The 22,959-nt window shown below is 40.3% G+C and overlaps 2 protein-coding genes across 7 annotated transcripts in view; one reads left to right on the forward strand and one right to left on the reverse strand.

The window, feature by feature from the left end:
• Nucleotides 1-1,798: 1,798 nt before the first annotated feature.
• LOC134663020 (FAST kinase domain-containing protein 3, mitochondrial-like) lies at nucleotides 1,799-4,015 on the forward strand. Its single transcript, XM_063519310.1, has one exon. It carries the CDS (start codon nucleotides 1,874-1,876, stop codon nucleotides 3,839-3,841), a length of 1,968 nt encoding a protein of 655 aa, XP_063375380.1. The 5' UTR covers nucleotides 1,799-1,873; the 3' UTR covers nucleotides 3,842-4,015.
• A 1,236-nt stretch (nucleotides 4,016-5,251) lies between these two features.
• The window catches only part of LOC134663056 (solute carrier family 12 member 6), a 443,704-nt gene continuing 425,996 nt past the window's right edge, over nucleotides 5,252-22,959 (reverse strand). For 3 of the 6 annotated variants that reach the window (XM_063519352.1, XM_063519355.1, XM_063519353.1), the window contains 14 exons: nucleotides 21,638-21,794; nucleotides 21,110-21,322; nucleotides 20,583-20,762; nucleotides 20,337-20,456; nucleotides 19,787-19,980; nucleotides 19,423-19,591; nucleotides 14,264-14,453; nucleotides 13,820-14,035; nucleotides 13,262-13,369; nucleotides 13,054-13,107; nucleotides 11,475-11,636; nucleotides 9,895-10,040; nucleotides 8,464-8,603; nucleotides 5,252-8,072 (listed from right to left, as the gene is read on the reverse strand). In XM_063519352.1, coding sequence (XP_063375422.1) covers nucleotides 7,981-8,072; nucleotides 8,464-8,603; nucleotides 9,895-10,040; nucleotides 11,475-11,636; nucleotides 13,054-13,107; nucleotides 13,262-13,369; nucleotides 13,820-14,035; nucleotides 14,264-14,453; nucleotides 19,423-19,591; nucleotides 19,787-19,980; nucleotides 20,337-20,456; nucleotides 20,583-20,762; nucleotides 21,110-21,322; nucleotides 21,638-21,794 — 2,141 coding nt within the window. In that variant the 3' untranslated portion in view covers nucleotides 5,252-7,980. The remainder of the gene's footprint in view (nucleotides 8,073-8,463; nucleotides 8,604-9,894; nucleotides 10,041-11,474; nucleotides 11,637-13,053; nucleotides 13,108-13,261; nucleotides 13,370-13,819; nucleotides 14,036-14,263; nucleotides 14,454-19,422; nucleotides 19,592-19,786; nucleotides 19,981-20,336; nucleotides 20,457-20,582; nucleotides 20,763-21,109; nucleotides 21,323-21,637; nucleotides 21,795-22,959) is intronic. The other 3 variants (XM_063519356.1, XM_063519357.1, XM_063519354.1) reach the window with 3 other exon arrangements.

The following is a 22,959-nucleotide window of genomic DNA, read 5'->3' on the forward strand; positions in this document are numbered from 1 at the left end:
TTACATATTTATGCAAGTAGCTGACGGTCTTTCCACCACTATACAACCGACTGACTATTCTTTTTATTTATAATAACATCTAAACTATCTTCTGACAAAGTATCAAACGGGAGGCGATGACAATTTTTTTTTTTTTTACATGTTTCGGTGGCTGCCATTCCTCAACCCACCAACGGAGCGGCAGCTGACGTCCATGAGGGATCATCATACATAGCCGTTAACCAATATACGAGTTATCGCCCGGGAGGCGATTGGTCATGGAAATCTGTTCATGGCTCGCGGTCCATATATAGTGTTCTTTGAGTGGACTAATACATGGTTGGACTTAAATGTGGACCAGAAATATTTTGGAGGATGGAGCAAAATGACACGTTTTTTTTATTAAAAGCTTTTTTTTCGCAATGGACTCCGCATACAAATTTTAATGCATGTAACTTTTCTATGGGAAGATATTATTATACCAGCTCTGAAGGTTCCCAATTAATTTGACCCACTGCTTGCACTTGAACACATACAGAAAACATCTAAATGTGTTATATAATTACAGTTTGCAAGCAAAATGTAGCGTGAAAGGGAGATTCTAAAAGTAGGAAATTATGTGACTAGGTATAATGGCAAAAGGAAAATTTCCTGCAAGGAAGATATGCATCTGGGAAAATTTTCGGAGAATTAATTATAGACATATCGCATGCAAGATATAGTTAGACCACGAAAAGTCTGCAGCGATTTTGATACCTAGCCCACGCAGTGCATGTGTTATTTTAAACGTCAAACGTCTTTGAAATTATGACGTATAAATAACACTTGCACCGCGTGGGCTATCAAAATCGCTGCAGACTTTTGTTGGCCAAACTCTATCAGGAAATTTCACTCATCTTACTATATTATTTACATTGATTAACAAATAAAGCTGCAGTTATCGATACTTGTAGTACATCCCTAGTTGACAATGAAAATTGATATGAAATATCTAATTTTCGATGTGTTTATAGCTTTATAGCCTGCTACACCAAAATAAGGTTAAAAGTATCTAAAGCAATACTTACCGGTCTTCATCCAACGGAAATTTCGCCATAAACTTTCTTTTTTGGGAACATCGCGAGTGTAGCGATTGCCACATATTTCGCATTTAAAGACCTTGATTTTCGGAGGCATTTACACAAAATCTATGGAGTCACTATAAATATCTTTTTATCACATTTGATTGTATTTGAAAATGGTAAACGCTTTTGAAAATTAAACTCCAAGAAATACGCGAGTAACACATGCAAGGCGCCATGACAAGCAAAGCAATATGGCTGACAGTTGACTTGACAGCTAAATAGCACTGACGTTTTATTTTGTTTTTTTGGCTATGCTGAGGTCACCAACTTCCATACAAAACTTTTTTGTTCCTAGTTGCGTCAGCCTGACAACTGCCACAGTTAATGTGAGTTATACTTGGTCAACCAGATCTTGACAGTAGAAAAAGGCGGCAATTTTGAAAAATGTAGGCGCGAAGGAATATAGAAGGCGCATAGAAAATTTTAATTTCGCGCCTTTTTTTACTGACAAAATTTGGTTGACCAGCTATAGTTATTCAGTCATTTCAGTCTCGTGCCAAATAAAAAGTAAATTTATGGTAGAATGGTAGCAAAATCCATGTAAGCCAAAACACAGAAGCTAACCACTCTATGTCAAAAAGAAGTTTTATAGAAAAACATAGCTCCCCAATGTCATCACTCACCATTGACACTGACAATGACAGCCAGCCAGAATCATGTTGATTAATACTTAACGGGGAAGTAGTCTATGCATTATGTGAAGGTCAGAGATTTTTGTTATTTTCTAATTGTTTTCTTACTTCACATTCACATTGTTTATGCTATGAACAATGGCGATACCAATTGTTTTGCGAAGATCGTATTTGAACTTCAGGAACAACGGATTATGTTTAGGAAACGTTAATACGTCGTACGGCAGTCTGTTCTCACGGTATTACAGTGACAATAATGATGTTATAAATAATGCGGAGTTTACTAATAGTACTATTCTGATAGAGAATGGTTTCAACGTGCACGAGCTTCCTGTAGTCGTGCGGAAGATAAAGGATTTAGCGGAGGTGTCCGAGGGTGCGCAAACGCAAGTATTGCCGCCGAGCGCGCCCGACTCGCTCGACTACCACCTCATCAAGGCCGAGTTCAAGCTCTGCACGGACCTGCGAGATGTATTCTCTTTACTCTCCAAGTGTACTAAAATTACCCCGAACATCGCGCTCGGCGCTATGGAGCGCATTTACGACTTGGAAAAAATACCCACACAGACACCTGGAATCGGGATGGATTCCAGCCTAGATGCCCCCAGGACCGTCCACATCAATTTGGCTAAAGGTGCTATTTTAGATAAGCTGTTGAAGGTTGTTACGAAGACAGAAGATACTCAGACCATACTGAATATACTGAATTCCAATTCAACATTCATGGAGCCATATAAACATAAGTTTTGTGATGAACTGTTGCTCAGAGCTATTGACAATCAGCTGTCCATTGAGCAACTATGTGAGTTTATAATGTTTCTGATGGAAAATAAAACTGATGCCAAATATTCTGATACTATAGACAAACTGTGGGTTGGCTTTGTAGACAAAGAAAACAATATCAATGAACATAACATAGCCCTTATATTCAAAGTGTTGCCAGGATTTAAAGTAAGCAAGAAGACAATTCTATCTCTACTGGAACAAAAATTAGCTGAGCTGTGGTATAATGTCAAGGTTCCTGACATGCAACATATTTTAAATACCTTTCTTCAAGAAAAATACTCATCCATGCAAACATTTGATGTTGTTGGAAGATGGTTTTATGCAAACCTCCACGCTTTGGATGAGGATACACTATTGGACATAGTTACTAAGTTCACTCGTTTAAATTATACAGATGATGTTGTCGAAAAGGCTGTAGAGAAATATATGAAACTTAAAGGCTCTAAAATTCAGTCGCAGATACTTACGGTTGCCATTCTTAATTACTGCATGCAGTTTCAAATACGCAATGAATCTATCTTGGATGCATGCAGTAAATACTTTATTAAAAATGGAATCACAGTGCCTACTAGCTTCCTAAAATCTTTCATCTACCCTTTTGGATATTTAAGTTATCATCCAAAAAATCATGAGGAGTTTTGGAAACTGGTAGAGGAAATCTTGAATGAAAAATTTGACTCAATGAGCTCTGATGACATTTCTTCCATAGTTTTATCTGGCATATATTCCGGTGTTTATCCTCTGCAGTTGGCCAGAAGATTATTCAGTGCAGAGTATTTAGTGAAAATAAATAATCCGGAAACACTGAGGAAACTTCACTTGATTGACACAGCTTTAGCAATAGAATGCACAGGCTATGCTGGTCCGTTCTTACCCAAAGACAAATGGTCCAAGTCTATGTCGCTAGACGGCAGAGTACGAAACATTATAGAAAAGATAAAAGATAGCTTGCTAAAGGTATCCGGTGCCAATAAAATGTCAACTGCAGTTTTAATACCGTTCCTTTATGCAGACGAGACTTATATGATAGATGTCTTATTGCACCCAGCTGATGTAGAAACAGAAAATTTTAATTGGAAATTGAAGTCAGAAAAGAATGAAAATACAGCTATTTTAATCCATCTGCCTGATCATTTTTGTTCAGGCAATGAAACATTAATTGGGCCTCAGATGTTGAGGAAAAAGCACCTTAAGCTCTTAGGGATTAAGGTCGCAAGTGTCAAGTACTCCGTGCTTAGCAAATGCTACATATCGCGTAACAAATCCGAAATGGAGAGCTATCTCATTGATTGTATCAGAAATGCAGAGCATTGTAATTGAAAAATATGTTTTATTACTCCAGCAGTGTCATTAAGATAAAAAGTAATTATAAGGAAATAAGTGCCTACATTTATCTAGTCTGTATAAACCAAGTGGTAAACATAACATAATACAATATATATAACTTTGTATGTTAAAGTTAATTGTATATTAGAAATTAGAAGTAGGTAGGGAATTCGATAAATAAAAGAGAACAATATTGTATCATTAATGTATTTCATTATACTCGTAACATTTATTATAACTTTCCTCCATACTTTACTCACTTTCTAATTCACTAAAATTATTATTTTAAATATTTTAATAATTTCTTAAACAACTTTTACAATTCGAATTATTCTTTTTCTCTAATAAAAACTCGTTCCAGATCAAAATGCTTACAATAAGTTAATTACAATGAGGCGAGAAATTATGAATTTAAAACCCAATAGTCAGAATGGCGTACGGGTTTCAGGATGGGGTGGGGCTACAGCACAAGCGCCAGCGGGCGCGGGCGCGGGCGCGGGTGCGGGCGCGGGCAGGGGACTACGTCGCAGAAATCACAGATAACCTGGCGTCATTAACTCGCAACACTCCCTCCTTCACCCATAGCCAGAAATGACTACTCTATAATTTTATAGCCATAATGGTGTATCACAGCAACTCTAGCCTGAATATCAAATTGTAAAGAATGTGTCGCTGATCACAGCCTAATCTAAACAAGGTAATATTACAAAGATTAATCACTCGACAGAGTTACATTACACGGCTCGAATAAGGCTAAACGTACGATTGAAACAACGAACACGACTTGAATCTATTTGAAATAGGTACCTAACTATGTGCAATCTTTTGAATTACGATACGACTATTTAGTTACCGTGACAATTCTAACACTCATGTATCCTGAAAGCTATTATTACGAATAGATAGGTAAACGTTACCTATGACGTAGGTAATTGAAGGGCCAAGACCATAGATCCTACATATACTAGGTACTGGCGAAAACAGTACCTCGTTAATATATTACATGTGTAGAGGTAGTTTAGTATGTCAATGTCATATTTCTTAAAAAAGCGGCTCTCATACAATCTAAGTTACGCTGTCATTTTAAACCGACACGCTTATATTACATGGAACTTGGCATAAACATTTAGGTAACACTAACATATATCTATGTCTGGTACTAGTTTTCGTTACTAAAAATTGTTATACAAAGAAAATAGAGCGAATATACAGAAGTTTTGTGTGTAAAGCTTATACTCACTAGAATTCACTAGATAAAGTGTCATTCAATAGAACTTGCTAACTATGTAAACAAAAGTTACTAGTAAATTGACATTCAGTGTCAATTTCAGTATGGCGGTTTGTTTACATAGTTAGCAAGTTCTATTGAATGACAGTTTAGTACCAGATATAGATATGTTACCTGAATGTTTCTGTGAATTTTCATGTTATTTCAGACTGTCCTTTTAAAATGAGAACGTAACTTGGATTGTATGGCGGCGGCTAGACTCGTGTGATTCTTAACAAGTTGAATGATCGTCTACAAGTCGACCTGATGAACGCGCAGGCGCCTCCCTTCAATTACCGTAGTACAGTTCGAGTAGTCTACTTATTAGGTAGATTATCCTACGTTTAGTATTGCCACTGAATCCTTCCTTCCAATAATGTGAGCTTTGGCACAAGGGTATTATTTTACTTCGCGGATTTTATCTTCTACCTATACTAAAGTTATCGCGACGTCTAATAGGGTCTAATAAAACGGTAGTGGCTTCGACATTAGGTAACTAGGAATGCTTATTGCGGAATAGTAGCTGGCATACCAACTGCGCGGCGCAGCGCATGCCGTGTCTGGCTCGAGCCACTCGACGACCTCGCCGACCTCGTCCGGCAGCAGTCCTCGAGGAAGCATCGGACGCATAAGTATAAACAGGAATAACGCAGCCTAATACGTAAACGTATAATTCAATTTAATATAATAAATTCGATTTATAATAATTAAAAATAATGTATATAATATTTTTATACGTAGGTAGTCTGTTACGAAAGTATATTTTAGTAAGGGTTAATTTTTTTTAATAATTACCTATTGATAGGCATAAATATTTTATAATAATAATAAACGTATTATACTGATTTGAGTATATACTTTAAATACTTTCTTCTATTTTCAGAGGAAGATATGTGTTGCCAAACAAGTTCCGTTTATTTTGTATCACTATGTGATAGAACACAATCACAAACTTAAGTAGCTTAACGTAATATACATACTTCTCTTATTATTTAGCAAATTTATTTTTAATAACAAAGATTTTATTTACTTATGTTAGTAATATTTTGGTTATCTACGATGGTTTCAGAGCTACGCTTTGATACAGTTTAGAAAAATAATCGTAAACCGCTTTTATAGTAGGTACACTTCGACCTGTCGGTTCGCGTCGCTACTTCCTAAGTAGGTTTGGCTGCATTTACGTGCGTATCTATCTCTAACTTTGAGTTCGACTCTAATATTTTTTGGTATTTAGCAAATAAAACAATTTTTAACCGATCTAGTGGCACAATCCACTCAAATCTGCAAATTAGCACGTCACTTACTTAGTTATTTTGCATTTTAGATGCATTTTAGACCAGAAGTTATTGCCTTTTTTTAAACAGACGGTTTATGTCTGCGGCTGCTTCGCTTTTGGCAGTAATTTTTACTAGCAAAGTTTCCAATTCTTAAAAAGTCCTGCTAAGATTTCGTCTAGTCCTCTACCTATTATCGATAGAAGTGATATAATGTAATACATTTCTCTTAAAACTATTACACGCCTTTGGGATATAATCTTATGAAATTTTGAACCATGACACATTAGAATCTAGGTAGTGAATATGTACCTAATCACTTAGGGACTAAGATATTTTATTAAGAGACATCCGAGTCATATTTGGCAGTCACCTAACTTCGTCATTACCAATTACGAATATCGTGTGGCGTTACGGAAATCAAAATTGACAAATCACTCGACGCTAGCGGCTCGGTTCGCTCCGCGTCATTAATTTTGATCGATCGCCTAAGGCAAACGATGACAAATGAAAATTATAATTATAAGCTCAGATGACAAAAACGTCATACAAACGATCACAGTAAGAAATCATCTACCTACGCGAATGTGCGTAACAAGTTTCCAAAGTTTAGACACTAAGGTTAATTGCGGCGCGGGCGGGCCGGCGCGCTTCACGCGTCACGCCTCACGCTCGGGGCGCCCCGCGCGTCTCCCTCCCCTCCCCTCCTCTCGACAACCCGGCACATGGCGGTCGCGGGCCTTCCCTTCAGCGCAACTCGGTAACAAACAGTGTATACGAATAGAGGCAATCGAATTGGTGTGTGTGTTGACGTTCGTCTCAGGTAACTAATGTCAAAAGTGACTAGATAGCTTTATATACTTTAAATCCTACTCGATCGGAAATTGCGAAATACGAATTTATTAGGTACGTCGCTTTCACGCTTCAGTCCCACTGTAAGTTTTAAGTTGAGCAGATATAAAACCTTAGAACAGAATTATTATTTACAAAATACGTTTTTAAATAGATAAAAATATTCATAGTTTATTCTTTAATAAATGTATACGTCTATAAACTATCTATGTTATACAACTTTGATAGAAAAACAATTCATTAAAAAAATAGAAAACAACCGTTCGTAATAGAAAGTTGAAGTTAGTACTACGGCAACAACTAATACGTACAGAAAGTAACGCCCTTGGGCCTACCTACCGCGTCTACAACGTAACCAACTTAGAACTAATCAAAGCACTCCGTGACCGATAGTAAGGCTTCTCGTTAGGTACACTCACACTCCACTCACACTCTATACAACAGTGAATAAACTCCAAATCACTTTAAGCAAACTCAACATAACCTCAACTAACCTAACATGTACAAGTCAAACGAATAACGTCAATCATCGTAAGAAAATACATACAATGTACAAATGAACGCAATCGCAACGACTCGACGCCGAGCGGCAGTCTTTAGCAGATAGTTATGCGATTGTAACCTTACGAAACTTGAAATAACACTAACAGTTACGATAGAATCACAAAGACTTTCATAAGGGCGCGAACGCCTTGCGCTAATAGTCCGAGAGCCGGCGGTAAAGTTAGAGTGGTGACACTTCACGAGTAGATGGTGATGACTTCGCGGCCGCCGCCGCGCACCATCAGCACGCGCTCCAGACCCTCCGTCAGCACCTCCAGGAACTCCATGTCTGTAATATAAACATCATGTTAGCTACAAGTCAACGACCAAAACATTAAGGTCTCCTTATTACAGAGAATTGAGGTGGTACTCACAGTTGGCCTAGCGCTCTAACTTGGAGTCGTGCGGCGGGGACAGGTTGAGGATGACGAGTTAAGAGTAGTGCGACATACCTCGTTGCGGGCCGTGTTGCTCACAGTTGGACCCTCGCTCCAGCTTGGTGTCACGCGGTGGGCCGGGCAGGTTGAGGATGACGAGCTGTGACCGCGACAGATCTCGTTGCGGGCCGTGTTGCTCACAGTTGGACCCTCGCTCCAGCTTGGTGTCACGCGGTGGGCCGGGCAGGTTGGGGATGACGAGCTGTGACCGCGACAGAACACGTTCAGGGCCGTGTTACTCACAGTTGGACTCTCGCTCCAGCTTGGTGTCGCGCGGCGGGCCGGGCAGGTTGAGTATGACAAGCTGCGAGTCGTGCGACCGCGATACGATGACTTCATTGAGCTTGACGGCTGTGTGCATCCGCCGGACCGTGCCCTCGTCTCTGCACATGTATACATACTAATAGTCATCTATTCAAAACACTGAGTTGAACTCCGTACTCCGCGCTAACAAAACGGTGCATTAACTGGACATATATTATTACCTAACATGAGAAGAAAGAGACTTCTTAAAGTAGGTCTACCTACGGGCACTTTAAGAAGCCTAGTGTAGGTACAATGACCGCGAGGTCACAACACATTAGTGCTTTTTCACTTGCAATACTTGATGCTTACTATTAGGTAAGTAAAAAAAAAGGTCTTCTAAAAATATAAAAATGTGGAATTATTATAGGTCACTCTAGTCACGACCAACAACATCTGTATTGGTATTCATTGAACCTTTAATATACGCACATAGTACAGATAAATACTAACTATGACAGGCCGGGAGGTAGGTCAGGAAGGACTAGAGCAGACCAGGAACGGAAAGGCAAGGAAAACGGACAACAGCCAGTATTCCTGCCGCTTGGACCGAAGGAAGGATACCTGTAGAGAAGGAACGAAGAGGACTGGAGATAAGGTCGGACAAGCGTGTCAATATAGCGTGTCAACGGAGCCACGCCGTTTTGTCGCCTAAATAGTGTTTAGTTTTTTGTTTATATAAAATGCATATATATGTTAGTCTGTAAGGTATTTGTAATATGGGCCTTGTTGCCTGATTTAAAATGTTAAATAAATAAATAAATAAATAACATCTTTTTGGTCCTCCTAATTTTTTTGGACATTTAAGACGAAGTGTTTCAATATTTTGATGGTATGTTTCTTTGTTTGGTGGATGTGCCTGACGACATACTCCCAAACCACCAGAAATATGATTGAAATGTAAATAAACTTCATCAGACATATGTCCAAAGGAACGGAAATACTAAATTGAGGAGATACTAAATCTAGACGCAGCATAATTTTTTGAAGTGATGATAATGATTCAAACTGCAAACTTTTGATATCATATTAATTGAGAACAAGTTTTAGGAATTTAATTTTGGGTATTAACATGGCTAATTTTAGTGCGCATGTCACAGGTGAAGTTGACACACGACGTTCTTCAGCGTCCGTATTTTGCGACAAAGCGAGAAATTGATCTTCCTGCGCATCGAAAGAGTTTAAGAAAGCTTTTTCAACGGATTCAATAAATTGAAACTTGCAAGCAGATTAATATCTACCATTATAAAGAAGAGCTAAAGGACGTCTATGTTGACCAAACGCAATATGAAACGGTACAAAATATACTGCTTATCACTTATCATCACTTGCTTATTAAATAGTAAGAAATGTAGGAATGTATGTACTCACGGCGTAATGTTCGGCATGGGCTTGGGCTTGACGGCGTCTCCGTTGGCGTCGGCGGCGGGCGGCGGCGCCTCCTCACTCTGCGAGCGTTCGTCGGGCGAGTCCCACATTGAATCGATTATGTGCAACAAACTACTGCGAAAGTCGTCCTACGGTACCCCAATCCATATCGATCCAATCGAATTTTGACGCGAACCGGACGTTGCACATGACGGATTCAAAGCGAATAAAACACGGGATGTCATATATTATCTCGACTGTTATTTAATACACTACGGACATTTAAACATCCAATCTCTTATCTAGTGTGAAAAACGAAATGTGAACAACTCAACGTGAATGGCAAACATATGACCACCGTGTGTAGATTCGCGGGACTCTGGGTTAGACCGGTCGTGATCGGATGCGATGAGAAAATAAACATGTGAGGTGCAGATAGCGATAGTGACGAAGCTGATGGTGGTTGATGGTATATGGTTTCACTGGAAACTGAAAATATTAATTTTAAGCAACAGACTTCACGTTAAGCCACATTTACATAAAAATCCATTCGTTTACAAGTGTGTTAATAGTAACGATAAAATAGCCAATAATGATTTGAAAATTAATTTAATAAGTAATATGTAAAGTAGACTGGTGGATTTAAATAATTTTAAAATGGAGTGTTGTGTGTCAGAAACGAATGGAGAGTGAAATAGTTTCAGTTTCAAGCGAACAGTCCAAGCAGAGACGGGATGTTTCAATCTCATCAATATTAGCGGAACAGGAATATACCTAACGTTATACTAATCTCAAAATTTATTAAAAATGATTATACAGAAAAACAGGCTGTCCCTTCTGTTCCCGAAAGTGAAGGATACAGGAGGAGTGTCGATGTGATGTGATTTATTGGACTAAAACAGTTTTCTACATTTTTTCGTCTGTATCAAAATTGTGATTATATATTTCACCAATGTTCTTAACTTTTGGGAACAGAAATGACATATTGGGCCCTAACTCCATATGATCCAACAGCATTAATCAAAGATATGGGGCAATTTAAATAAGTATTTAAGTTATTACCTCCTTTAAACAATTTTCTGGGGTCAAGAAATGTGAAATTGTATCAGTTGTGTCTTGTGTCTTAAGCATTTTCTAGAATTGCGGATAAGACAACGAACGAGAAAGTAAATATGATGAGATATGTTTATTTTTAATAAATACTTTAACAAAGGTAGATTTTAAAGGCTCAAGCTGAACCACAATTTTAATTTACAATTTTTTTTCTAAAACACCCAATATTGTGCGTTCCGGTTTTCGCTTCAAATAATTGACGTCCATAGGCCTCCCTGGATTCACAGGTCGGATTTCGAATCCTCGGTTTTTAGAAGACCACCTCGTTCGTCTCTCTTATCCGAGATCCTCATTCGTTCCGTGCCACGGGACTGCCGAGTCTCTTCCACCGAGGTGATCGCGCCCGATTCCAATTATACAAATTATGAAGACAGTTTGTACCAAAAACTAAACAGACTCGGTCACCTCGGCGGTTTGTTGACAATCAAATCACAAAATCGAAAGTGAGACAGGTATATCGCGATGGTCACCTTGTCGTCCTTCTCCGTCTCGTCGAGCGGCGGGCTGGGCGCGTCGTCGGCGGGCTCGGGCGCGGGGTCGGCGCTGTTGGGCGCGGGGGGCGCGGCGTCCGCGAAGCGCACCTTGCTGGCAGACTTCACGTCCGCGTGGTGGTGGTCCACTATTGCTTGTACCTACAGGTCATTTCGTCTTAGATACTGCGGTGGGTATTGGTGGCGCATGCGTTGATATTTGATGAGTTGCGTGAATACCGATTTTCGGAAGCCTCTCGACCCCGTGGCGTTAATTAATGTATCGAGATTGTACGAGTATTTATCACGTAACGTATGATTAATATCCGTTTTGTCATGTGCCGAAGACGACTATCGGAGGTCCGATTTATAAAATAATTTGAAAGGATTCCGTGATTCGGTCATTATACGAATATGGTGTAATGTTTACATGGAAATACCTTAGCATGCTTTAACCCCGATTCATTTGATATATTAGAGTGTACTCCAAAATCACGAATGATTAGAGTCGGTAGGTATTATCAAAATTCCCTGTTGATGATTGAATTTAAAGGACCCCAATACATTTTCTCTGAAACGTTTTTCAGTTTCGAAATCGCGAAACTCTTTGAACGTAAAAGATCGTTTCCATTCGCTGTTCCTTAATACTGTTAGTAAAAATTATGTTGATATTATTTGTAATTACTTGATATTAGTACGGATCTATGGGGCGAAAAAGCGTGCTGTGTATTATTTACCCACCTAGCTATGCTAAAATCCTAAATAATCAGATACGAGTAAACATCAAGAGAGCGAAACATCAATAGGAGCCTACAAATGCAAGAATTTTTCGAAAATATACACAGAAGTAAATGGGTGCATTGAAGAGCGGATTGAAAAGTGAATGGTTTTGAACAGTGAGATGAGAAAAGTATGAGTAGAAAAAGAAGAAAACACTTAAAGCTAATAGAAATCTGGGTGTCCTATAGTTTTATAGGACTTTGACAGCACATCTAGGCGTGGAATGAGTGACGCATGGTTCTAAGCGTAACTACACATTGAAGATACAATAACTGATAAAACCATCGTCAAGCTTGGAAGGAAACAGTAAACCACTCTGGCCTCCTACAAAAATGCCTACAAAATCAAAACGCTAGAATCATATAAGTAAGTCAATCGTGGCATAAGCAAGTAACTGAAGATATATAATACACCCACCTCACGCTCTGCGTTTTATGGCTGACTAAATATTCACATCTTCAGCTACGTCTACTACCACGATGGGCTAGGGGCTTATTAGAACTTTACATGTTGATCTTAATCTCACTATTTTGACATTACTCTCTTTTTCATTCGCAGTTTTGGTAAATATATATCATTTGTGTGCATCTTTCTTGTACTATTAATGGTCTGAGCGAGCAGCGTTGCAAGTGAACGGAGTCAAGTAAAAATAGAAACAAATTTGCAAAGTTTTAATACGCCTCCTGGCCAGACTAAATTAAAACGAGCTCTAATCCAAGGGTTATTAGGGGTTAGTAAATGGATCACAGCTAGAATGCATATAAAAGTGGACTCGATCGGGTTAAAGTATTCCGTTTACCAGTGGCAACTTCTCCTCAGCGTTTTGCTCACTATAGTCCACCAAATTTTGCATCTGTATCGGCGCAGACAAACACAAGTTAGTTCTGTATAACACACATTATTATAAAGCCACGAGATGTTTGTACAGCGTACAGTGAAATACTGTTAAACATTTGTGAGAAAGTGGTACAAGTGTAGTGCTATAGTGTGAGAGAGATGGCACGTACCATGCCGAGGGTCTCTTTCTTGTTGAGTCTGAGTTCGCGCAGCATTTGGTTGCGTTGCTCCATCATCAGTGTGCGTTCGTACGTGTAGGCAGATATATCGCTGTCCGTCTGAAATTAAGAGGAAATAATTATAAAAGCCTGACATTATTTGGGTAGCGTCCCACAAACATTTTGTGGGACCTCGAGTAGCACCAGAAACATTGATTCGGCGTAAGAAAATCAATCTGCGAAATTCAGAGGTTTCCGGGAAAACCGTTTCCCAATTCTTCAAATCCATTTTAATATTTTTAAAGCTCAAAATCCATGTATCATTGCAATCATAATAATAAGAGATAAGTTAAGTTTGAAGACAAATAAAGAGGACAATTCTATAAGAGGACTTAAAATTAAGGAAAAGTGGAATTAACGCTGCAAATTTTTCACTCGTTAATAAGTCTAACGTATCAGAGTAAATTTTCAATTATTTGGTATTTTCATATAGGTAACTGGAAAAAATATGCCAACGAAAAATTGGGAACTGAAACTCACAGTATATCTAATGTATTTGAAGATACTGACCATTTCAACAACTTCGACCTCAGCCTCCAACCGCAGCTGGTACAGGAACATCTTGAGGTCCTTCTTCATCTGGATGGAGTTGTCCTCCATCTGCGCGACGGTGAAGATGCGCATCTTGCAGTTCTTCCAGGTGCGGTGCTGCTTCAGCAGGAACGGGAGCAGCATCAGCATACCGCCGTCGTGCACGATCCACCAGATGTCGATGTTGCCCGCCACCTGGAATGTGAGATATGTATTGACGTATTGCTATCCCTCCACCAGGGCCCGTCAAGTTTGATCCAAATAACCACCTGGGATAAGCGAGTAAGATGTAAAATTCGTCGCACATCAGAATCGCAAAAGTGACTGCAGCTGTAGGAGATGACCGAGTAGCGTGAGGCGCAATAAAGCGACTTTTCAACCTAGGACCGGTCGGCCTAGATTAGAATGCTAAGGGATAGTCACCTTCTCAGTGGAGTCCGGGAAGAAGTTGATCCCCTTGGGCACGAGCATGGCCATGCGTGCCGCAGCTACAGCGCGCACGGTGTGCAGGAACACGTGCCACGTTCGCTCGTCCTCCGACTGCCGCCAGCCGTACGGCCAGCCCACGATCACCGTGTTTGGCTTTAGGCCGCCGAGGCCGATGGTTTGGACGCTGGGACATCACATTGAGGATTAAATGCCAAGTTTATGACATAATATGAGTAAGTACATATTTATTTACCATCTTCTGAATTTAAATTTTTACAACACAAATACGGTCAGTTAGTTTAGCAGAAATAAATGTCTGAGACAATGATGTCAAAAGACACTGAACTGCTGGTCTTCCCTGAAGATCGCCGTATATTTATGGTAACTTTCTACTCACGATCCATTTAATTTCGCCACACATTCATCACCACTATTGATGGACCATATTACAATAATATTGACTGTTAGAGTACTTGCTAACTCTAACATTTACTTGATAAATATCTTGATAGTAATTTGGAACACGAAAGACGATTTCTTGAAATAAACTGATTTATTATAACTTGATAGGTGTGCACACTTATAGAGTAGCGAACGTGAATATATTGAATGCATGAATAGGTACTTATTGACTAATTACGAAACCTTTATATAAACAAATGCTGATGGGGCAAATGAACAATATGATGCATGTGCAATTTACTTGTACATATTCCGGGGGGCGGTTGAGATGAGAGAAAGATGCTGCGTGAAAACTTGATCATACATTAAATCTAAGTAAAAGTAACTACTTTAAACGAAGGGGAAGTCGCTTTATCTACTCGCGAAGGATTTGTCTTCTCGCAGTGATCTTCGTCGCTGTGTTGGCGAGTCGCGAAGCGCGGAGACGCCCGGGGCGGGGTCGGCGTGGCGGCCGCTAGCTCCTCGACGACGGCTCGAGACGGCGTTGCCGGCACTCTCCATTGAACCCGTCGTATTATGATAATCAGTGCTGTAGTTCCGATTACTCCGAGGATCACGTATATCATAGCGTAGTGATGAATATCGTGATATGATATGCTCTCGGAGTTAACTTCGGTGTTCTTCAACTCCTTGATCTTTTCTTCAAGATTGTTAGTTTCTGTTTGTAGATCTTCAGCTTCGTTTTTGTGCTGTAGGTGAGGTATGGTGATGTTGATGACGTGATTTATCGGTGCCATAACTGGGTTGTATAAATCTGGTTTCATTTTAATTTCGGACCAGTGAGGTTTATGCGGGAACACCGAGAAATTATCGGTCTTAATAATGCAGCCATGACCTACATTTATAAGCCCGGCATTCGTCAGCTGGTGAGCGGTTACTTGATCCGCGCACAGTGTTCGAACTTGACACTGCTCACAACAAAAGTAAATATAGGTATTTAGTGCATTGCTCTCTATCCAGTCATTTATGCATGTTGTTGTGACAGTCTTACAGCCTGATTTGTCTGACTCACAAAAACTGCTGTCACCTTTCAGTTGATAGACTGGTTTCTTGATGTAGCAAAAATAAGAGTCCGATGATATTGTACATGCTCTAATATCAGTTTCCGAGATAGGAATATACATATCTTTTTTCATGTTTATGGAGACATAATCTGATACAGGTATTACAGCGGTTATCCTGTTTCCAGCTTTTTTGGGTATCGGAATGACCTTTAGAAGTTCATAAACATCTCTGCTAACGAGAGGCAGCCTTATCTCGAAAATAAGGACGTCTTCCATCATCCTTGTCTTTACTTTTAGCAGGTTATATATCTTGCGGAGATCTGTGTGTAAGTTGTCGATTGGCAGGGAAACGTCTCTTGGTAGAATGCTTGATATTGTACTTAACTCATTAATAAGTTGTTCCGGAGTTAGCATGTGCAAATTGAAACGTCCTTGATAGATATCGGTGATGGTGTCTAATAACATGTCTTGCATTCCTTTTAGGTTGTGGAGCATATTACTTGCTATAGTGGCTCCTAAGTTGAAGTCGTTGATAATGTGGTTAGTTTCCACCTTTTGTTGTAACTTCTTGAAAGCGTCATCCAAATAGTTCATATGTTGATGTATCATTTTATGTTGCTGATTCATAGTGTCCTCGGTACGTTTTAATAAATTATATTCCGCTTCAACTATGGATGTTTGATTTTTCCAAAGAGATGCCATATGTTTAGCGTTGTCTCGTATAAGTGTAATATCTTTCTTGTATTGTTCGGCGAACCTTTCATCCAATACGCCGAATAGACTATTAGCGATGTAACCGACACCGTTGGCAAGGCCGCGTCGGGGTCGTAGTACTTGTAGTGAGGTTTGTCGCGTGCTCGAATGCTGACTGAGTAACATCTGGTTATAGTACTCGAGTTCGGAGAATCCATGACGTAGTTGTAACGATATTATGTCACAATGGACTTGTGTCTTGATAGTTTCGCAGGTATCTTTTAAAAATCGGGTGTATTTTTGTAATGCGTTCGTTGCGTCCCAATAAGGCTCCATGTTATAATAGACGACTAGCTTCCATTCATCCCGAATTAACATCATGTCTGCTAATTTATCGAAGTATAGCCCCTGTGTTTCACGAAATGGTATTATGTTGACATCGCACTGACCGGTTGAGAGGCATGATAAAAATAATAACAGTGCAGCGAACATTGATGACAGTGAAAACTTGGCCTTGTTTGCCTTTGGTTTTTGCGGACTCCTTGTTGAGTTTTGCTTATCGAGTTCTCGGTTATGTGGCGGCTTTCTCTGATGCATCTTAGGTAGTTCTTCTTCGGGGTGTTCCAACAAAATAGAGAGCTTGAGTACTGGACGCTTTAATGTGCCGTTTTTTGTCTTAAGGGTAACGACCCTTACATATCCGTCTTGTCCCGGATGTAGCTCTATAACTCTGCCCATTGCCCATTTGCCCGGTGGCAGGTTATCATCATGAATGAGAACGACGTCATTAAGGCTGATGTTGGCTAGAGGCTTTTTCCATTTACTTCTGGAGTTTAATAGTGCTAGGTACTCAGAACGCCATCTTTTCCATAAATCTTGAAATATTTTCTGAGTGAGTTGCCATCTTGTACGTAAGTCTCTTTCTGTTTCTATCAATGTTAGAGTTGGCCCGCTGCTTAGAAAGTGCGAAGGAGTCAAATAGTTGATGTCATCAGGATCTTCTGATATAGCGCACAGTGGTCTCGAGTTCATACAACCTTCGATCTGTGCTAATAAACTGCTGAATTCTTCATAAGTGAGTTTTTGATCTCCGATAACCCGTTTTAAATGGTATTTGAACGCTTTGACACAACTTTCCCACAAGCCTCCTGCTGTTGGCCATGCGGGTGCATTGAAGTGCCAGGAGATTCCCATGTCGGATATCGCACCCAGACACTCTGAATTCACGATGTTTTGGATTTCGAGGTATTCTTCCTGGAGTGTCTTGCTTGCTTTAAGGAAGTTTCTCCCATTGTCACTGTACATGTGTAAGGGAGTACCTCTTCGAGCTGCCATTCTACGCAACGCCGCTATGAAAGCTGATGCAGTCATGTCCGATACCAGTTCGAGATGTACAGCTTTAGTGGCCATGCAGACAAACACGCAAACGTATCCTTTAGTAGTCTTAATGCCACGACCCTTGTTGGCCTTGAGGAACACGTGGCCTGTGAAGTCTACGCCAGTGTGTTCAAAGGGACGAGATGGATTGCTTCTTGATGCAGGTAAGTCTCCCATGATTTGATTTTTCATATTTGCTTTTTGTTTTTTGCAGGTCACGCAGTGCTGAATAAATTGCTTAGTAGCGCTGTTGCCTCCGACGATCCAATATTTGTTTCTTATGAAATTTAGGGTTAAGCGTGTACCGCCGTGTAGAACCATTTTATGTGCGTTATCAATGATAAGGCTAGTTAAGCGATGTTTGTGTGGTAAAATGATGGGGTGTTTCATGTCATACGCAATGTATGCGTTTCTCAATCTTCCCTTAACTCGCAGGATGCCCTCTTCATCTATGAATGGACACAGATCAAGTATGTTGCTTTTAGTCGAAATAGGTCGACCCTTCTTCAAATCTTGATATTCGTCTTGAAATTCTGTTTTTTGGACCCGCTTGATAATTAAGGCCTTTGTTTCTCTTATTTCCGATAGATGAAGATATTTGCCAGTTTTTCTGTCTTGCTTCTTCGTGATGAATCTTCGCACCCAGGCTAGTACATGTACTAGTTTTGATAACGAACTATATTTGTCAATTAACTGGTCGATGATATTGGCTTGTTTCAGTGTTTACGGCGACGTTAACTTGTATAATTTTTTGTTCTTCGTTCGTAGTGTAGGTAATGGTTTTATCTTCACTTTCTGCTTGAAACGTCGGTAGCCAGGTGGGACCTTCCCACCATAAAGTATGTTGTTTTAGTTGTGACGCGGTAAGTCCTCTGCTCGCGCAATCCGAAGGATTCTCTGCCGATTTAACGTAGCGCCAGCACTCGGGGGGGATGACTTCTGTGATTTGTCGCACCCTGTTGGCGACGAATGTATTCCAGCGGCTAGGATCACCTTGTAGCCACCCCAAGACGGCGGTCGAATCCACCCAACCATAGATCTTGATATTATGGTCGGTTAAACATTGTTTTACCTTGATCGTCAGTTTTGCAAGAAGATGGGCTCCACACAATTCTGCTCTTGGTAGCGAGATAGTTTTGCTATTCGGCACCAATCTTGATTATCCGGCTCGAAGGACCAATAATGTTAGAGTACTTGCTAACTCTAACATTTACTTGATAAATATCTTGATAGTAATTTGGAACACGAAAGACGATTTCTTGAAATAAACTGATTTATTATAACTTGATAGGTGTGCACACTTATAGAGTAGCGAACGTGAATATATTGAATGCATGAATAGGTACTTATTGACTAATTACGAAACCTTTATATAAACAAATGCTGATGGGGCAAATGAACAATATGATGCATGTGCAATTTACTTGTACATTGACCATCAATGAGACAGGGTTTAAAAGGCCGAACTCTATCACCTCGGCAACAGTGCCGACCGTCATATCATATCATATCATATAATTTATTTTCATAATAGGATTTTACAATCGCTTTATGACGTCAAACAGTAGTCACTCCTTGGCACTTGAAAAAGAAGTACCTTGTAAAATGTCTACTTACACGTGGCTCAGGCCTTCGGCGATGTCGTGGCTGACCAGCGTGTCAGCGAACCCCTTCACCTTCTCCTCCAGCATGCACTGGCGCAGGTTCTGCCGCGCCGTGGAGGACTCGCCCGCGCGCCGCGTGAAGTCGCCGCCCAGGACTGATACGCATACTGTCAATCCCTTGCCTGGAAACCAAGAATCATGATGAATTAATTTATTTATTTTGAGTGTGAGTTTGCAATTTGCGTATGTTGAAACTGAATAATGGTATCCACCCAGCCAGTTATGATAAGAAAAATTCCGATTATCAAACCAGTGGGATCGGTTAAAGACAAGAGTTTAATAGTGGCCATGACGTAATCTGATTATAAAGAACTTACCGGCTTTAAGCTGACTGGCGAAGGACAGCATCTTGCGGTACTTGAGTGTGAGGTCGTCGTTGGGCTTGGCGAGCACCAGCACCTGCGGCCGCCAGTTCTTCGTGTGCGGCGGACCTTCCTCCAGCCGCATGAGCGAGTAGCGAGCGGCGGATAGAGCGAGACCACGGAGACCATCTCCCCACTCTTTCTCCGCTCTGGAAAAATTAAGTGAACATTAGGAGGCTTTGCTATGAGAACCGGTAATAAAAATGCGAGACTATACTAACACTTTTTGCTATGAAAATATTTATAGGCATTACTTATGTCAGCAAATGACCAGTTAAAAGGAACAAATAAATAAAAATAACAAGAAGATGGATAATAAGATAAATAAGCATTTAGCACACCTGGTTGGTGAAGGTAGGTAGGGGTTTATATTCAGAACTCACGATACTATAATGTACTTATAGATGAAACCATCCTTGCCCATGATCCGTGACCAGCGTTAGTCCAGTCAACGAGAGCAACCTGAACTTTAGAGAAGTGCTGCAAATTCTTCAATGTGACTCACCCTCGATACTCGATGTACTTGTAGATGAGGCCAGCCATGCCCATGGCGATGAGCGCGAAGATCCACGACGTCATGAACATGATCGAGATGCAGAGCGTCAGACCGGCCAGTGAGAGCGACCTGCAATGATGAAGCGTCAGTGTCATGTCCATTGTAAGACATTTTTGGGTTCTGCTATGATATCGATTATGGACTTCCACGCGGTTCTGTTTTCAGCTGTAGGAATACTACTAATTTAGTACTTACCAGTGATAGTATTTGAACCTCGGCCGCCAGTTAGGCGTCTTGAGTAGCGTCTGCAGCGCGCAGGCCAGGTTGACGAACCCGTAGCACATGAGGAAGAACATGGACAGCAGCGGCGCCAGGATGTCCACGTTGCCGAGCAGGATGCCGCACTGGCAGATCGCCATTGTCAGCAGCAGGGCCCTGGGGATCATTATTTAACACATTACTAAACTTTACACATTAATAAAATAGAACAAATGGCGGACTTAATGCCTCATGACAGTCATGACATTCTCTACCAGTCAACCATAGGTCCAAACAGAAAAATTACAAGGCGGACGCAGTGAGAACCGTAGAAGCAAACAAGTATTATAGAGCACATAACTATACCTTATCTTAATCATTGACAATAAGGTACACCGGAGAACTTCTATCAGAATGATGCCTATGAAGCTACTGTTTTATCAAGTTCTCAGCTGATTATAAGATGTTCAGCATTTTATTGAAGCAGTCTCCGCTGTTCATCGAGAATTCACGTTAGAACATACCTTGTAGGTTCGCCCCGGCTGGACGACACGGCAAACGGCGCCAAGAACGGGATGATTTCGTCCTTCGCGATGGCCTGCAGCAGCCGCGGAGCGCCGGTCAGGGACTGAAGCCCTGCACCCAGGGTGGACAGGAACGAACCCACCAGGATCACCCACTGGTTAGGCCACGCCATGTTGGCGACTACTAGCTTACCGCCGATCGATTGACCGAACCTGCAAGACATTGCAAGTTTTTATTTCCAAATATATTTTATATCAACTCAACTCATCTGAGCAATTGTTTTAGGTCTGCCGCTAGATTAGCTATTTTTTTAGATATTGGGATTCTTAAATTGTAATTAATCGGCGCGAACAAAACACACGAGGACAGGGTATTAGTCAGGATGGCACAACAAACGTATAAAACGAACCAGTTGGTTTTTCATACCACAATGTAAGAACAGTAAAATGGTGCTGATGTCTGTAACCAGGCGTACTCAACCTGATATTTAATAGCGGTGGTAATCACAGTGGTAAGTTGACACCTACTTGTCACGTAAAAGCAGGTTATCGACGGTGCCGGCGAACAGTAGCACGCACGAGAGGTACACGGTGGAGGTGGTCAAGATGGCGCAGATGGTACCGATGGGGATACTTTTTTGGGCGTCAGCTAGGTCTCCGGAGCGATTTGATCCCGCCATGATACCTGTACAATATCAATCATCATTACTAGTCTATATACGGGGTACAGGCACAGGCAGGGGACGGTTACGTGCGGGGCACAGGCTTCCTAGCTATATGTACGAGATATGAATGAACCATATGCGAACAGGTCAGCCCGAACAACAGTCAATATATATAGATACTGACAGAAATATAACACCTAATCTTTTGAAGGTATACTTCAAAAGTTGTAGAGCTCTACTAAGGACGATTTATTGGTATTCAACCCTCCCGCCGCCCAGAAATCAAAACTTGCCAAGAAAAATGCAATTTTGGGTTCAAAATACAATACAATGCAATGGAAGACCTATTAATGGCCTCTGGGCAGCTAGATAGATCAGAATCCTCTATATAAATGTTTTTTTCTTTATACATATTACTTAATTCTTTCACTTAACTTAATCCAATATTATTAAAATGTTGATGGATCAATTTGACTTATGTGTTTTTATATGATCCAAATATTCTGTTGAAGCCATTCTGGATGCAAATCATCACTCGTTATAAAGCCCCGCGGATCGGAGAAGTCAAAGTTTGTTGTTTATGTCCAAAGTCGTTGAGGATAAAAAGTTTTATGTTCGCGTTTGGCCGTCATTTCTGTAGTAACTTGTATAACTTCTCAGAATAAGTGGGTAAAGTTAATAGTTTGTAAGAAGTAGTTTATTTCATTTCTATTATAATTAATCTTGTCTCTAGCAAGCATTACAACTTCTAAAGGAAAAGTACCGATATTAAAAAAAGCGGCCAAGTGCGAGTCGGACTCGCCCATGAAGGGTTCCGTATTTAGGCGATTTATGACGTATAAAAAAAAAACTACTTACTAGATCTCGTTCAAACCAATTTTCGGTGGAAGTTTACATGGTAATGTACATCATATATTTTTTTTAGTTTTATCATTCTCTTATTTTAGAAGTTACAGGGGGGGGGGGGGGACACGCATTTTACCACTTTGGAAGTATCTCTCGCGCAAACTATTCAGTTTAGAAAAAAATAATATTAGGAACCTCAATATCATTTTTGAAGACCTATCCATAGATACCCCACACGTAAGGGTTTGATGAAAAAAAATTTTTTGAGTTTCAGTACGAAGTATGGGGAACCCCAAAAATTTATTGTTTTTTTTCTATTTTTGTGTGAAAATCTTAATG

The sequence above is a fragment of the Cydia amplana genome, chromosome 4 (assembly GCF_948474715.1).
Source record: "Cydia amplana chromosome 4, ilCydAmpl1.1, whole genome shotgun sequence".
Taxonomy (NCBI): domain Eukaryota; kingdom Metazoa; phylum Arthropoda; class Insecta; order Lepidoptera; family Tortricidae; genus Cydia; species Cydia amplana.

What these genes read in the sequence shown, in the direction of transcription:
- LOC134663020 (XM_063519310.1), top strand. Translation starts at nt 1,874, where the DNA reads ATGGCGATACCAATTGTTTTGCGAAGATCGTATTTGAACTTCAGGAAC.